The sequence below is a fragment of the Cygnus atratus genome, unplaced genomic scaffold (genome assembly GCF_013377495.2).
Source record: "Cygnus atratus isolate AKBS03 ecotype Queensland, Australia unplaced genomic scaffold, CAtr_DNAZoo_HiC_assembly HiC_scaffold_134, whole genome shotgun sequence".
Classification (NCBI taxonomy): Eukaryota; Metazoa; Chordata; class Aves; order Anseriformes; family Anatidae; genus Cygnus; species Cygnus atratus.
Genome location: NW_026109727.1, coordinates 1 through 14,241, shown reverse-complemented (window position 1 = coordinate 14,241; position 14,241 = coordinate 1). Strand labels below are relative to the sequence as shown.

Here is a 14,241-nt window from a genome sequence, read left to right as displayed (position 1 = left end):
GCCAACCGCCTGTTCCTATGGCTGGCTGCTGCTCGCATCCTCTCTGCCTTTTGCAAGGAGTTGGTGGATGCCCCTGCCCAGGGGCTGCCTTTCTGCCATCTTCCTGCTCCCCTGGACCTTCAATAAAAGCTCTATTGCACCACATTCTCGACCCATGGTATTTCTTCATCCTTCTTCTTCCAGACTTCCCCCAAAACTCAGAGCCAGGGCAGTGGGGCTGCTGGCTGCACTCCTGGCTTTGCTACTGGGGCCTTTGGGCCACTGGGGCACGGCATTACGACTGAAGATCAGAGTCCCCAGTGGGTCTTGTAGAGGACAGCCCCCTGAACCTCCTCCCTTCTCTCAGCGGGAAGAATGGCAACGCATACCCAATCCTACTTTGAGAACATGACAGAGAAACAGACGTCTTGCACAGCCACCACAGCATGTTTGACCTCTTTCTATTGCCTTTTCTGTGGTCACCCGTGGAGGTCTGGGGAGACAGAGAGACGGCCACTGCATGGTCAGGGCTCCTGCCACCTGCTGACTGTGCTCATATGCCCAGCTGCAACTGGTGGAACTGGGAAGGGGTGAAGGAGACACAGCCAAGTTTTCCCAAGGTCCTCCTCACAGCCATGAACACATCACAGCCATCCAGATCCACGGAGCACAAAGGCCTTGAGTAGGAGGTGTGTGTCTGTACCCTCCTCGTGTCCCTTCCTTCCCCAAAAGTCTTCTGATCATGTGATCCTAGCTCTGCACAGTGGTCTTTCTTGGAGACGATTCTTGTCAGGGAAATCAAGAAGAGTAGCGGGGCAGCACGTCGGTCACTCCTGGGGGCTCAGGAAAACATGCATCACCCGTAATTGTCAAGACAGGGGAAGGGGAAAACGTCTGTGAACTGTCAGAGCAGCCACAGCTTTCCTCCACCTCTTGCGCAGAACTTTGTGTGTCTCCTCTTGTGCTTGGGCACATCTTTTCCATTTCTGCCCATCCACACCACTCCCCAGGCCCCAGTGCAAGGACCCACAGCCAACCACTGGGTGCTGCCTCACATAGCATCCCCTGCATGCTGGGTGAGGGCAGAATGGTGGGAGGCAGCAGTCGTGCCTCATCACAGCTGTTGTGGCCAGGTGTTCTGGGGGCCTGGCCGTGCAGGTCGCTTTGTGTGCTGGTGTGTGAGGAAGGGCAGCCATGGCCTGGCAGCATGTCTGCAGTATGGGACTGTGTGGAGCACTGCTGTCCTACGTGGGCAGAGCTCTGTCCACCAGCTCTGGGCGGACAAGCTGGAGAGTCATGGAAGAGCTTCTGGCCCAGTGGTGGGGAAAGGCGTGCGAGTGCTCCATGGAGATGTGGGAGGAAGAGGAGGGAAACCAGAGAGGGCTGCAGGAAAGGCTGGTGGGGGCCCTCCGCCTCCTTCCTCTGTCCCGTGGCCTCCCAGTTGACTCTAACCACGCCTTTGCCCTTGGGGAGGCTGTGGCGACCCTCTTGTAATGGCCGTGTGCGCAGGGCATTTGGAGGAGGTGAGGGAGTGCCTGCAGGGCCCCTGAGGACTCCCCGGTGGCAGCTCCCCAGCCTCACAGAAAGAAGCGAATGGAGGAAGGGTCACAGAAAAGACAGGGTCCAGAATGTGTTGTAACAGAGCTTTTATTTCAGGTCCAGGGGAGCAGGGAGATGGCAGAAAGGCAGCCCCTGACTCCTTGCAGAAGGCAGAGCGTTGGTGAGCAGCAGCCTTGCCACAGGAGGCGTCTGGTGCTTAGCTGCATCATCATGGGGTATTGAGTCCTGAAGCGAAGCTCAAGCAGCGAGGAGAAGGACAGAGGGGCCCCATGAAGGCACAAGGCCTCCAAGCTCTCAAGCCCAATGATTCTAAAGGGGAGCCTTCCATGGCAACATCAGGTGGGGAAGTTCCAGGGCAGCTCCAGAGCTCTCCTTCTTCAGGGGCTGGAGCCAGTGGTGGGCTTAACAGGGCCCACAGTTGCCACTGAGGTACCTGTGGCCCCGACGCCAGCCTCCGTATCCACAGCTCCCAAAGGCTCCATAGCCCCCATAGCCTCCAAGGCCTCCATAACCACCAAGGCCTCCATAGCCCAAAAGGCCGCCATAGCCCCCAAAGCCCCCATAGCCCCCAAAGCCACCACGGCCTCCAAAAGTGCCGCCGAAGCCCCCTGCCACACCCGGGACTCCCGCCGAGCCGACTACGGCGTGCTGTGGGAAGGAGCTGAGGATGGGCCCGGGCAAGGTGAGCACCGTGGCCGGGGGCTGGATCACCACGGTGGAGTCGGGGCACTGCCGCACGCAGGGCTCGTTGGCGCTGTCAGCCACTGGGGCCGGGGCGGCCACCCCACACACAGGGGCACACAGGCTGGAGCAGGACATCTTCCACGCAGGCAAGGAGTACTGCAAAGGGCAGGCAGAGTTAGGCAAGGGTCTGGGGAGAGGCTGTACTGATGGAGGCAGGGAGAGAGCCCTGAGAAGCCTCCAAGAGCAGGACTTACCCAGGTGATCTGTTTAGAGACAAGTGGAGGAAGCAGAATAGAGGGCTGCAAAGCCCTCAGCCCTTTTATACTTTTCTAAGACAGCCCCTGGCATCAAACATAGGTGGAAGCCCCAGATAGTCATGCAATAAAGCTGACACCCTTCATGACACACATGGTGATGCAGGGCAATTATATCGCTCCCCACTGGGGACATGGAGGCGCAAACGTGCCCTGGGGAAGAGGAACGTGATGGCAGGGACAGACCGTGACATGCAACTACATGAAAGGCCAGCCGCTCCTGAAGCTGACCTCAGAACACCAATAAACCCCAATGAATTCCTAATCCTAAACGTTTCCTATGTGGAACAATCACGGGTATTTTGCCGAAGAAGCACTTTGCAACCCTGCGCACAGCCTGCATGCCTGTCATTACCTCCCTTTTATGGGCTGGTAAACAGAGGTGGTGGAAGTTTGGGTAAAGGGATGAAGCCATCCCACCCACTTGCAGAAGCTTCCAAACACTCGCCATCACCCTGTACAGGCAAGGGCTGCAAGACACTTGGGTGGGAGTTCAGGAGCATCCCTAACCATTGCCCTTCTCCATGCTCTGTGGGAAAAGGGCTACTCCTTGCTCTCCAATTCACCTGAAGGCCAAGCAAAGAGCTGTGGCTGTGTTGGCATTGTGGGTGAAGCCCAATCCGCCTGGGGGATTAGGAATTCATTGGGGTTTATTGGTGCTGTGAGGTCAGCTTCAGCAGCTGCTGGCCTTTCATGCAGGTGAGTGTCATGGTCTGTCCCTTCCATCACCTCCCTTTTTCCCAGGGCACAGTTGCGCCTCCATGTCCCCAGTGGGGAGGGATATAATTGCCCCACATCACCACCTGTGTCATGAAGGGTGTCAGCTTTATTGCATGACTATCTGGGGCTTCCACTTATGTTTGATGCCGTTGGCTGTCTGGGACAGGTATAAAAGGGCTGAGGGCTTTGCAGCCCTCTATCCTGCTTCCTCCACTTGTCTCTAAACAGATCACCCGGGTAAGTCCTGCTCTTGGAGGCTTCTCAGGGCTCTCTCCCTGCCTCCATCAGTACAGCCTCTCCCCAGACCCTTGCCTAACTCTGCCTGCCCTTTGCAGTACTCCTTGCCTGCGTGGAAGATGTCCTGCTCCAGCCTGTGCGCCCCTGTGTGTAGGGTGGCCGCCCCAGCCCCAGTGGCTGACAGCTTCAACGAGCCCTGTGTGCAGCAGTGCCCTGACTCCACCGTGGTGATCCAGCCCCCGGCCACGGTGTTCACCTTGCCCGGGCCCATCCTCAGCTCCTTCCCACAGCACGCCGTGGTCGGCTCGGCAGGAGTCCCGGGTGTGGCAGGGGGCTTCGGTGGCACTTTTGGAGGCCGTGGTGGCTTTGGGGGCTATGGAGGCCTTGGGGCTTATGGTGGCCTTTTCGGTTATGGCGGCATTGGGAGCTATGGAGGCCTTGGAGGCTATGGAGGCCTTGGAGGCTATGGGGGCTATGGAGCCTTTGGGAGCTGTGGATACGGTGGCTGGCGTCGGGGCCACAGGTACCTCAGTGGCAACTGCGGACCCTGCTAAGCCCACCTCTGGCTCCAGCCCCTGAAGAAGGAGAGCTCTGGAGCTGCCCTGGAACGTCCCGACGACACCAAAAGGAAGGGCTCCCCTTCATCATCACTGGTCTCCAGAGCTTGGAGGCCCTATGCCTTCATGGGGCCTAGCTCCCTCTTTCTCCTGTCCCAATTGAGCTTCACTTCAGGACTTGCTCCCCCAGGGTGAAGCAGCCCAAAGCCAACCGCCTGTTCCTATGGCTGGCTGCTGCTCGCGTCCTCTCTGCCTTTTGCAAGGAGTTGGTGGATGCCCCTGCCCAGGGGCTGCCTTTCTGCCATCTTCCTGCTCCCCTGGACCTTCAATAAAAGCTCTATTGCACCACATTCTCGACCCATGGTATTTCTTCATCCTTCTTCTTCCAGACTTCCCCCAAAACTCAGAGCCAGGGCAGTGGGGCTGCTGGCTGCACTCCTGGCTTTGCTACTGGGGCCTTTGGGCCACTGGGGCACGGCATTACGACTGAAGATCAGAGTCCCCAGTGGGTCTTGTAGAGGACAGCCCCCTGAACCTCCTCCCTTCTCTCAGCGGGAAGAATGGCAACGCATACCCAATCCTACTTTGAGAACATGACAGAGAAACAGACGTCTTGCACAGCCACCACAGCATGTTTGACCTCTTTCTATTGCCTTTTCTGTGGTCACCCGTGGAGGTCTGGGGAGACAGAGAGACGGCCACTGCATGGTCAGGGCTCCTGCCACCTGCTGACTGTGCTCATATGCCCAGCTGCAACTGGTGGCACTGGGAAGGGGTGAAGGAGACACAGCCAAGTTTTCCCAAGGTCCTCCTCACAGCCATGAACACATCACAGCCATCCAGATCCACGGAGCACAAAGGCCTTGAGTAGGAGGTGTGTGTCTGTACCCTCCTCGTGTCCCTTCCTTCCCCAAAAGTCTTCTGATCATGTGATCCTAGCTCTGCACAATGGTCTTTCTTGGAGACGATTCTTGTCAGGGAAATCAAGAAGAGTAGCGGGGCAGCACGTCGGTCACTCCTGGGGGCTCAGGAAAACATGCATCACCCGTAATTGTCAAGACAGGGGAAGGGGAAAACGTCTGTGAACTGTCAGAGCAGCCACAGCTTTCCTCCACCTCTTGCGCAGAACTTTGTGTGTCTCCTCTTGTGCTTGGGCACATCTTTTCCATTTCTGCCCATCCACACCACTCCCCAGGCCCCAGTGCAAGGACCCACAGCCAACCACTGGGTGCTGCCTCACATAGCATCCCCTGCATGCTGGGTGAGGGCAGAATGGTGGGAGGCAGCAGTCGTGCCTCATCACAGCTGTTGTGGCCAGGTGTTCTGGGGGCCTGGCCGTGCAGGTCGCTTTGTGTGCTGGTGTGTGAGGAAGGGCAGCCATGGCCTGGCAGCATGTCTGCAGTATGGGACTGTGTGGAGCACTGCTGTCCTACGTGGGCAGAGCTCTGTCCACCAGCTCTGGGCGGACAAGCTGGAGAGTCATGGAAAAGCTTCTGGCCCAGTGGTGGGGAAAGGCGTGCGAGTGCTCCATGGAGATGTGGGAGGAAGAGGAGGGAAACCAGAGAGGCTGCAGGAAAGGCTGGTGGGGGCCCTCCGCCTCCTTCCTCTGTCCCGTGGCCTCCCAGTTGACTCTAACCACGCCTTTGCCCTTGGGGAGGCTGTGGCGACCCTCTTGTAATGGCCGTGTGCGCAGGGCATTTGGAGGAGGTGAGGGAGTGCCTGCAGGGCCCCTGAGGACTCCCCGGTGGCAGCTCCCCAGCCTCACAGAAAGAAGCGAATGGAGGAAGGGTCACAGAAAAGACAGGGTCCAGAATGTGTTGTAACAGAGCTTTTATTTCAGGTCCAGGGGAGCAGGGAGATGGCAGAAAGGCAGCCCCTGACTCCTTGCAGAAGGCAGAGCGTTGGTGAGCAGCAGCCTTGCCACAGGAGGCGTCTGGTGCTTAGCTGCATCATCATGGGGTATTGAGTCCTGAAGCGAAGCTCAAGCAGCGAGGAGAAGGACAGAGGGGCCCCATGAAGGCACAAGGCCTCCAAGCTCTCAAGCCCAATGATTCTAAAGGGGAGCCTTCCATGGCAACATCAGGTGGGGAAGTTCCAGGGCAGCTCCAGAGCTCTCCTTCTTCAGGGGCTGGAGCCAGTGGTGGGCTTAACAGGGCCCACAGTTGCCACTGAGGTACCTGTGGCCCCGACGCCAGCCTCCGTATCCACAGCTCCCAAAGGCTCCATAGCCCCCATAGCCTCCAAGGCCTCCATAACCACCAAGGCCTCCATAGCCCAAAAGGCCGCCATAGCCCCCAAAGCCCCCATAACCCCCAAAGCCACCACGGCCTCCAAAAGTGCCACCGAAGCCCCCTGCCACACCCGGGACTCCCGCCGAGCCGACTACAGCGTGCTGTGGGAAGGAGCTGAGGATGGGCCCGGGCAAGGTGAGCACCGTGGCCGGGGGCTGGATCACCACAGTGGAGTCGGGGCACTGCCGCACGCAGGGCTCGTTGGCGCTGTCAGCCACTGGGGCCGGGGCGGCCACCCCACACACAGGGGCACACAGGCTGGAGCAGGACATCTTCCACGCAGGCAAGGAGTACTGCAAAGGGCAGGCAGAGTTAGGCAAGGGTCTGGGGAGAGGCTGTACTGATGGAGGCAGGGAGAGAGCCCTGAGAAGCCTCCAAGAGCAGGACTTACCCAGGTGATCTGTTTAGAGACAAGTGGAGGAAGCAGGATAGAGGGCTACAAAGCCCTCAGCCCATTTATACCTTTCTAAGACAGCCCCTGGCATCAAACATAGGTGGAAGCCCCAGATAGTCATGCAATAAAGCTGACACCCTTCATGACACACATGGTGATGCAGGGCAATTATATCGCTCCCCACTGGGGACATGGGGGCGCAAACGTGCCCTGGGGAAGAGGAACGTGATGGCAGGGACAGACCGTGACATGCAACTACGTGAAAGACCAGCCGCTCCTGAAGCGGACCTCAGAACACCAATAAACCCCAATGAATTCCTAATCCTAAACGTTTCCTATGTGGAACAATCACGGGTATTTTGCCAAAGAAGCACTTTGCAACCCTGCGCACAGCCTGCATGCCTGTCATTACCTCCCTTTTATGGGCTGGTAAACAGAGGTGGTGGAAGTTTGGGTAAAGGGATGAAGCCATCCCACCCACTTGCAGAAGCTTCCAAACACTCGCCATCACCCTGTACAGGCAAGGGCTGCAAGACACTTGGGTGGGAGTTCAGGAGCATCCCTAACCATTGCCCTTCTCCATGCTCTGTGGGAAAAGGGCTACTCCTTGCTCTCCAATTCACCTGAAGGCCAAGCAAAGAGCTGTGGCTGTGTTGGCATTGTGGGTGAAGCCCAATCCGCCTGGGGGATTAGGAATTCATTGGGGTTTATTGGTGCTGTGAGGTCAGCTTCAGCAGCTGCTGGCCTTTCATGTAGGTGAGTGTCATGGTCTGTCCCTTCCATCACCTCCCTGTTTCCCAGGGCACGGTTGCGCCTCCATGTCCCCAGTGGGGAGGGATATAATTGCCCCACATCACCACCTGTGTCATGAAGGGTGTCAGCTTTATTGCATGACTATCTGGGGCTTCCACTTATGTTTGATGCCGTTGGCTGTCTGGGACAGGTATAAAAGGGCTGAGGGCTTTGCAGCCCTCTATCCTGCTTCCTCCACTTGTCTCTAAACAGATCACCTGGGTAAGTCCTGCTCTTGGAGGCTTCTCGCGGCTCTCTCCCTGCCTCCATCAGTACAGCCTCTCCCCAGACCCTTGCCTAACTCTGCCTGCCCTTTGCAGTACTCCTTGCCTGCGTGGAAGATGTCCTGCTCCAGCCTGTGCGCCCCTGTGTGTGGGGTGGCCGCCCCAGCCCCAGTGGCTGACAGCTTCAACGAGCCCTGTGTGCAGCAGTGCCCTGACTCCACCGTGGTGATCCAGCCCCCGGCCACAGTGTTCACCTTGCCCGGGCCCATCCTCAGCTCCTTCCCACAGCACGCCGTGGTCGGCTCAGCAGGAGTCCCGGGTGTGGCAGGGGGCTTCGGTGGCACTTTTGGAGGCCGTGGTGGCTTTGGGGGCTATGGAGGCCTTGGGGCTTATGGTGGCCTTTTTGGTTATGGCGGCATTGGGAGCTATGGAGGCCTTGGAGGCTATGGAGGCCTTGGAGGCTATGGGGGCTATGGAGCCTTTGGGAGCTGTGGATACGGTGGCTGGCGTCGGGGCCACAGGTACCTCAGTGGCAACTGCGGACCCTGCTAAGCCCACCTCTGGCTCCAGCCCCTGAAGAAGGAGAGCTCTGGAGCTGCCCTGGAACGTCCCGACGACACCAAAAGGAAGGGCTCCCCTTCATCATCACTGGTCTCCAGAGCTTGGAGGCCCTATGCCTTCATGGGGCCTAGCTCCCTCTTTCTCCTGTCCCAATTGAGCTTCACTTCAGGACTTGCTCCCCCAGGGTGAAGCAGCCCAAAGCCAACCGCCTGTTCCTATGGCTGGCTGCTGCTCGCGTCCTCTCTGCCTTTTGCAAGGAGTTGGTGGATGCCCCTGCCCAGGGGCTGCCTTTCTGCCATCTTCCTGCTCCCCTGGACCTTCAATAAAAGCTCTATTGCACCACATTCTCGACCCATGGTATTTCTTCATCCTTCTTCTTCCAGACTTCCCCCAAAACTCAGAGCCAGGGCAGTGGGGCTGCTGGCTGCACTCCTGGCTTTGCTACTGGGGCCTTTGGGCCACTGGGGCACGGCATTACGACTGAAGATCAGAGTCCCCAGTGGGTCTTGTAGAGGACAGCCCCCTGAACCTCCTCCCTTCTCTCAGCGGGAAGAATGGCAACGCATACCCAATCCTACTTTGAGAACATGACAGAGAAACAGACGTCTTGCACAGCCACCACAGCATGTTTGACCTCTTTCTATTGCCTTTTCTGTGGTCACCCGTGGAGGTCTGGGGAGACAGAGAGACGGCCACTGCATGGTCAGGGCTCCTGCCACCTGCTGACTGTACTCATATGCCCAGCTGCAACTGGTGGCACTGGGAAGGGGTGAAGGAGACACAGCCAAGTTTTCCCAAGGTCCTCCTCACAGCCATGAACACATCACAGCCATCCAGATCCACGGAGCACAAAGGCCTTGAGTAGGAGGTGTGTGTCTGTACCCTCCTCGTGTCCCTTCCTTCCCCAAAAGTCTTCTGATCATGTGATCCTAGCTCTGCACAGTGGTCTTTCTTGGAGACGATTCTTGTCAGGGAAATCAAGAAGAGTAGCGGGGCAGCACGTCGGTCACTCCTGGGGGCTCAGGAAAACATGCATCACCCGTAATTGTCAAGACAGGGGAAGGGGAAAATGTCTGTGAACTGTCAGAGCAGCCACAGCTTTCCTCCACCTCTTGCGCAGAACTTTGTGTGTCTCCTCTTGTGCTTGGGCACATCTTTTCCATTTCTGCCCATCCACACCACTCCCCAGGCCCCAGTGCAAGGACCCACAGCCAACCACTGGGTGCTGCCTCACATAGCATCCCCTGCATGCTGGGTGAGGGCAGAATGGTGGGAGGCAGCAGTCGTGCCTCATCACAGCTGTTGTGGCCAGGTGTTCTGGGGGCCTGGCCGTGCAGGTCGCTTTGTGTGCTGGTGTGTGAGGAAGGGCAGCCATGGCCTGGCAGCATGTCTGCAGTATGGGACTGTGTGGAGCACTGCTGTCCTACGTGGGCAGAGCTCTGTCCACCAGCTCTGGGCGGACAAGCTGGAGAGTCATGGAAAAGCTTCTGGCCCAGTGGTGGGGAAAGGCGTGCGAGTGCTCCATGGAGATGTGGGAGGAAGAGGAGGGAAACCAGAGAGGCTGCAGGAAAGGCTGGTGGGGGCCCTCCGCCTCCTTCCTCTGTCCCGTGGCCTCCCAGTTGACTCTAACCACGCCTTTGCCCTTGGGGAGGCTGTGGCGACCCTCTTGTAATGGCCGTGTGCGCAGGGCATTTGGAGGAGGTGAGGGAGTGCCTGCAGGGCCCCTGAGGACTCCCCGGTGGCAGCTCCCCAGCCTCACAGAAAGAAGCGAATGGAGGAAGGGTCACAGAAAAGACAGGGTCCAGAATGTGTTGTAACAGAGCTTTTATTTCAGGTCCAGGGGAGCAGGGAGATGGCAGAAAGGCAGCCCCTGACTCCTTGCAGAAGGCAGAGCGTTGGTGAGCAGCAGCCTTGCCACAGGAGGCGTCTGGTGCTTAGCTGCATCATCATGGGGTATTGAGTCCTGAAGCGAAGCTCAAGCAGCGAGGAGAAGGACAGAGGGGCCCCATGAAGGCACAAGGCCTCCAAGCTCTCAAGCCCAATGATTCTAAAGGGGAGCCTTCCATGGCAACATCAGGTGGGGAAGTTCCAGGGCAGCTCCAGAGCTCTCCTTCTTCAGGGGCTGGAGCCAGTGGTGGGCTTAACAGGGCCCACAGTTGCCACTGAGGTACCTGTGGCCCCGACGCCAGCCTCCGTATCCACAGCTCCCAAAGGCTCCATAGCCCCCATAGCCTCCAAGGCCTCCATAACCACCAAGGCCTCCATAGCCCAAAAGGCCGCCATAGCCCCCAAAGCCCCCATAGCCCCCAAAGCCACCACGGCCTCCAAAAGTGCCGCCGAAGCCCCCTGCCACACCCGGGACTCCCGCCGAGCCGACTACGGCGTGCTGTGGGAAGGAGCTGAGGATGGGCCCGGGCAAGGTGAGCACCGTGGCCGGGGGCTGGATCACCACGGTGGAGTCGGGGCACTGCCGCACGCAGGGCTCGTTGGCGCTGTCAGCCACTGGGGCCGGGGCGGCCACCCCACACACAGGGGCACACAGGCTGGAGCAGGACATCTTCCACGCAGGCAAGGAGTACTGCAAAGGGCAGGCAGAGTTAGGCAAGGGTCTGGGGAGAGGCTGTACTGATGGAGGCAGGGAGAGAGCCCTGAGAAGCCTCCAAGAGCAGGACTTACCCAGGTGATCTGTTTAGAGACAAGTGGAGGAAGCAGAATAGAGGGCTGCAAAGCCCTCAGCCCTTTTATACTTTTCTAAGACAGCCCCTGGCATCAAACATAGGTGGAAGCCCCAGATAGTCATGCAATAAAGCTGACACCCTTCATGACACACATGGTGATGCAGGGCAATTATATCGCTCCCCACTGGGGACATGGAGGCGCAAACGTGCCCTGGGGAAGAGGAACGTGATGGCAGGGACAGACCGTGACATGCAACTACATGAAAGGCCAGCCGCTCCTGAAGCTGACCTCAGAACACCAATAAACCCCAATGAATTCCTAATCCTAAACGTTTCCTATGTGGAACAATCACGGGTATTTTGCCGAAGAAGCACTTTGCAACCCTGCGCACAGCCTGCATGCCTGTCATTACCTCCCTTTTATGGGCTGGTAAACAGAGGTGGTGGAAGTTTGGGTAAAGGGATGAAGCCATCCCACCCACTTGCAGAAGCTTCCAAACACTCGCCATCACCCTGTACAGGCAAGGGCTGCAAGACACTTGGGTGGGAGTTCAGGAGCATCCCTAACCATTGCCCTTCTCCATGCTCTGTGGGAAAAGGGCTACTCCTTGCTCTCCAATTCACCTGAAGGCCAAGCAAAGAGCTGTGGCTGTGTTGGCATTGTGGGTGAAGCCCAATCCGCCTGGGGGATTAGGAATTCATTGGGGTTTATTGGTGCTGTGAGGTCAGCTTCAGCAGCTGCTGGCCTTTCATGCAGGTGAGTGTCATGGTCTGTCCCTTCCATCACCTCCCTGTTTCCCAGGGCACGGTTGCGCCTCCATGTCCCCAGTGGGGAGGGATATAATTGCCCCACATCACCACCTGTGTCATGAAGGGTGTCAGCTTTATTGCATGACTATCTGGGGCTTCCACTTATGTTTGATGCCGTTGGCTGTCTGGGACAGGTATAAAAGGGCTGAGGGCTTTGCAGCCCTCTATCCTGCTTCCTCCACTTGTCTCTAAACAGATCACCTGGGTAAGTCCTGCTCTTGGAGGCTTCTCGCGGCTCTCTCCCTGCCTCCATCAGTACAGCCTCTCCCCAGACCCTTGCCTAACTCTGCCTGCCCTTTGCAGTACTCCTTGCCTGCGTGGAAGATGTCCTGCTCCAGCCTGTGCGCCCCTGTGTGTGGGGTGGCCGCCCCAGCCCCAGTGGCTGACAGCTTCAACGAGCCCTGTGTGCAGCAGTGCCCTGACTCCACCGTGGTGATCCAGCCCCCGGCCACGGTGTTCACCTTGCCCGGGCCCATCCTCAGCTCCTTCCCACAGCACGCCGTGGTCGGCTCGGCAGGAGTCCCGGGTGTGGCAGGGGGCTTCGGTGGCACTTTTGGAGGCCGTGGTGGCTTTGGGGGCTATGGAGGCCTTGGGGCTTATGGTGGCCTTTTCGGTTATGGCGGCATTGGGAGCTATGGAGGCCTTTTGGGCTATGGAGGCCTTGGAGGCTATGGGGGCTATGGAGCCTTTGGGAGCTGTGGATACGGTGGCTGGCGTCGGGGCCACAGGTACCTCAGTGGCAACTGCGGACCCTGCTAAGCCCACCTCTGGCTCCAGCCCCTGAAGAAGGAGAGCTCCAGAGCTGCCCTGGAACGTCCCGACGACACCAAAAGGAAGGGCGCCCCTTCATCATCACTGGTCTCCAGAGCTTGGAGGCCCTATGCCTTCATGGGGCCTAGCTCCCTCTTTCTCCTGTCCCAATTGAGCTTCACTTCAGGACTCGCTCCCCCAGGGTGATGCAGCCCAAAGCCAACCGCCTGTTCCTATGGCTGGCTGCTGCTCGTGTCCTCTCTGCCTTTTGCAAGGAGTTGGTGGATGCCCCTGCCCAGGGGCTGCCTTTCTGCCATCTTCCTGCTCCCCTGGACCTTCAATAAAAGCTCTATTGCACCACATTCTCGACCCATGGTATTTCTTCATCCTTCTTCTTCCAGACTTCCCCCAAAACTCAGAGCCAGGGCAGTGGGGCTGCTGGCTGCACTCCTGGCTTTGCTACTGGGGCCTTTGGGCCACTGGGGCACGGCATTACGACTGAAGATCAGAGTCCCCAGTGGGTCTTGTAGAGGACAGCCCCCTGAACCTCCTCCCTTCTCTCAGCGGGAAGAATGGCAACGCATACCCAATCCTACTTTGAGAACATGACAGAGAAACAGACGTCTTGCACAGCCACCACAGCATGTTTGACCTCTTTCTATTGCCTTTTCTGTGGTCACCCGTGGAGGTCTGGGGAGACAGAGAGACGGCCACTGCATGGTCAGGGCTCCTGCCACCTGCTGACTGTGCTCATATGCCCAGCTGCAACTGGTGGCACTGGGAAGGGGTGAAGGAGACACAGCCAAGTTTTCCCAAGGTCCTCCTCACAGCCATGAACACATCACAGCCATCCAGATCCACGGAGCACAAAGGCCTTGAGTAGGAGGTGTGTGTCTGTACCCTCCTCGTGTCCCTTCCTTCCCCAAAAGTCTTCTGATCATGTGATCCTAGCTCTGCACAATGGTCTTTCTTGGAGACGATTCTTGTCAGGGAAATCAAGAAGAGTAGCGGGGCAGCACGTCGGTCACTCCTGGGGGCTCAGGAAAACATGCATCACCCGTAATTGTCAAGACAGGGGAAGGGGAAAACGTCTGTGAACTGTCAGAGCAGCCACAGCTTTCCTCCACCTCTTGCGCAGAACTTTGTGTGTCTCCTCTTGTGCTTGGGCACATCTTTTCCATTTCTGCCCATCCACACCACTCCCCAGGCCCCAGTGCAAGGACCCACAGCCAACCACTGGGTGCTGCCTCACATAGCATCCCCTGCATGCTGGGTGAGGGCAGAATGGTGGGAGGCAGCAGTCGTGCCTCATCACAGCTGTTGTGGCCAGGTGTTCTGGGGGCCTGGCCGTGCAGGTCGCTTTGTGTGCTGGTGTGTGAGGAAGGGCAGCCATGGCCTGGCAGCATGTCTGCAGTATGGGACTGTGTGGAGCACTGCTGTCCTACGTGGGCAGAGCTCTGTCCACCAGCTCTGGGCGGACAAGCTGGAGAGTCATGGAAAAGCTTCTGGCCCAGTGGTGGGGAAAGGCGTGCGAGTGCTCCATGGAGATGTGGGAGGAAGAGGAGGGAAACCAGAGAGGCTGCAGGAAAGGCTGGTGGGGGCCCTCCGCCTCCTTCCTCTGTCCCGTGGCCTCCCAGTTGACTCTAACCACGCCTTTGCCCTTGGGGAGGCTGTGGCGACCCTCTTGTAA

General features: G+C 58.2%; 6 protein-coding genes across 6 annotated transcripts; 3 read left to right on the top strand and 3 right to left on the bottom strand.

Moving 5' to 3' along the window:
- Positions 1–1,941: 1,941 nt before the first annotated feature.
- On the bottom strand, positions 1,942–2,358 carry LOC118258512 (claw keratin-like). The gene has a single exon (XM_035567369.1). It carries the CDS (start codon positions 2,356–2,358, stop codon positions 1,942–1,944), a length of 417 nt encoding a protein of 138 aa, XP_035423262.1.
- Positions 2,359–3,613: 1,255 nt separating this feature from the next.
- On the top strand, positions 3,614–4,048 carry LOC118258503 (claw keratin-like). The gene has a single exon (XM_035567362.1). The coding sequence runs from the start codon at positions 3,614–3,616 to the stop codon at positions 4,046–4,048; it is 435 nt and encodes a 144-aa protein (XP_035423255.1).
- Positions 4,049–6,197: 2,149 nt separating this feature from the next.
- On the bottom strand, positions 6,198–6,614 carry LOC118258517 (claw keratin-like). Its single transcript, XM_035567375.1, has one exon. The coding sequence runs from the start codon at positions 6,612–6,614 to the stop codon at positions 6,198–6,200; it is 417 nt and encodes a 138-aa protein (XP_035423268.1).
- Positions 6,615–7,869: 1,255 nt separating this feature from the next.
- LOC118258502 (claw keratin-like) lies at positions 7,870–8,304 on the top strand. The gene has a single exon (XM_035567361.1). It carries the CDS (start codon positions 7,870–7,872, stop codon positions 8,302–8,304), a length of 435 nt encoding a protein of 144 aa, XP_035423254.1.
- Positions 8,305–10,453: 2,149 nt separating this feature from the next.
- LOC118258510 (claw keratin-like) lies at positions 10,454–10,870 on the bottom strand. The gene has a single exon (XM_035567368.1). It carries the CDS (start codon positions 10,868–10,870, stop codon positions 10,454–10,456), a length of 417 nt encoding a protein of 138 aa, XP_035423261.1.
- A 1,255-nt stretch (positions 10,871–12,125) lies between these two features.
- LOC118258505 (claw keratin-like) lies at positions 12,126–12,560 on the top strand. The gene has a single exon (XM_035567364.1). It carries the CDS (start codon positions 12,126–12,128, stop codon positions 12,558–12,560), a length of 435 nt encoding a protein of 144 aa, XP_035423257.1.
- The last annotated feature ends 1,681 nt before the right edge of the window (positions 12,561–14,241 follow it).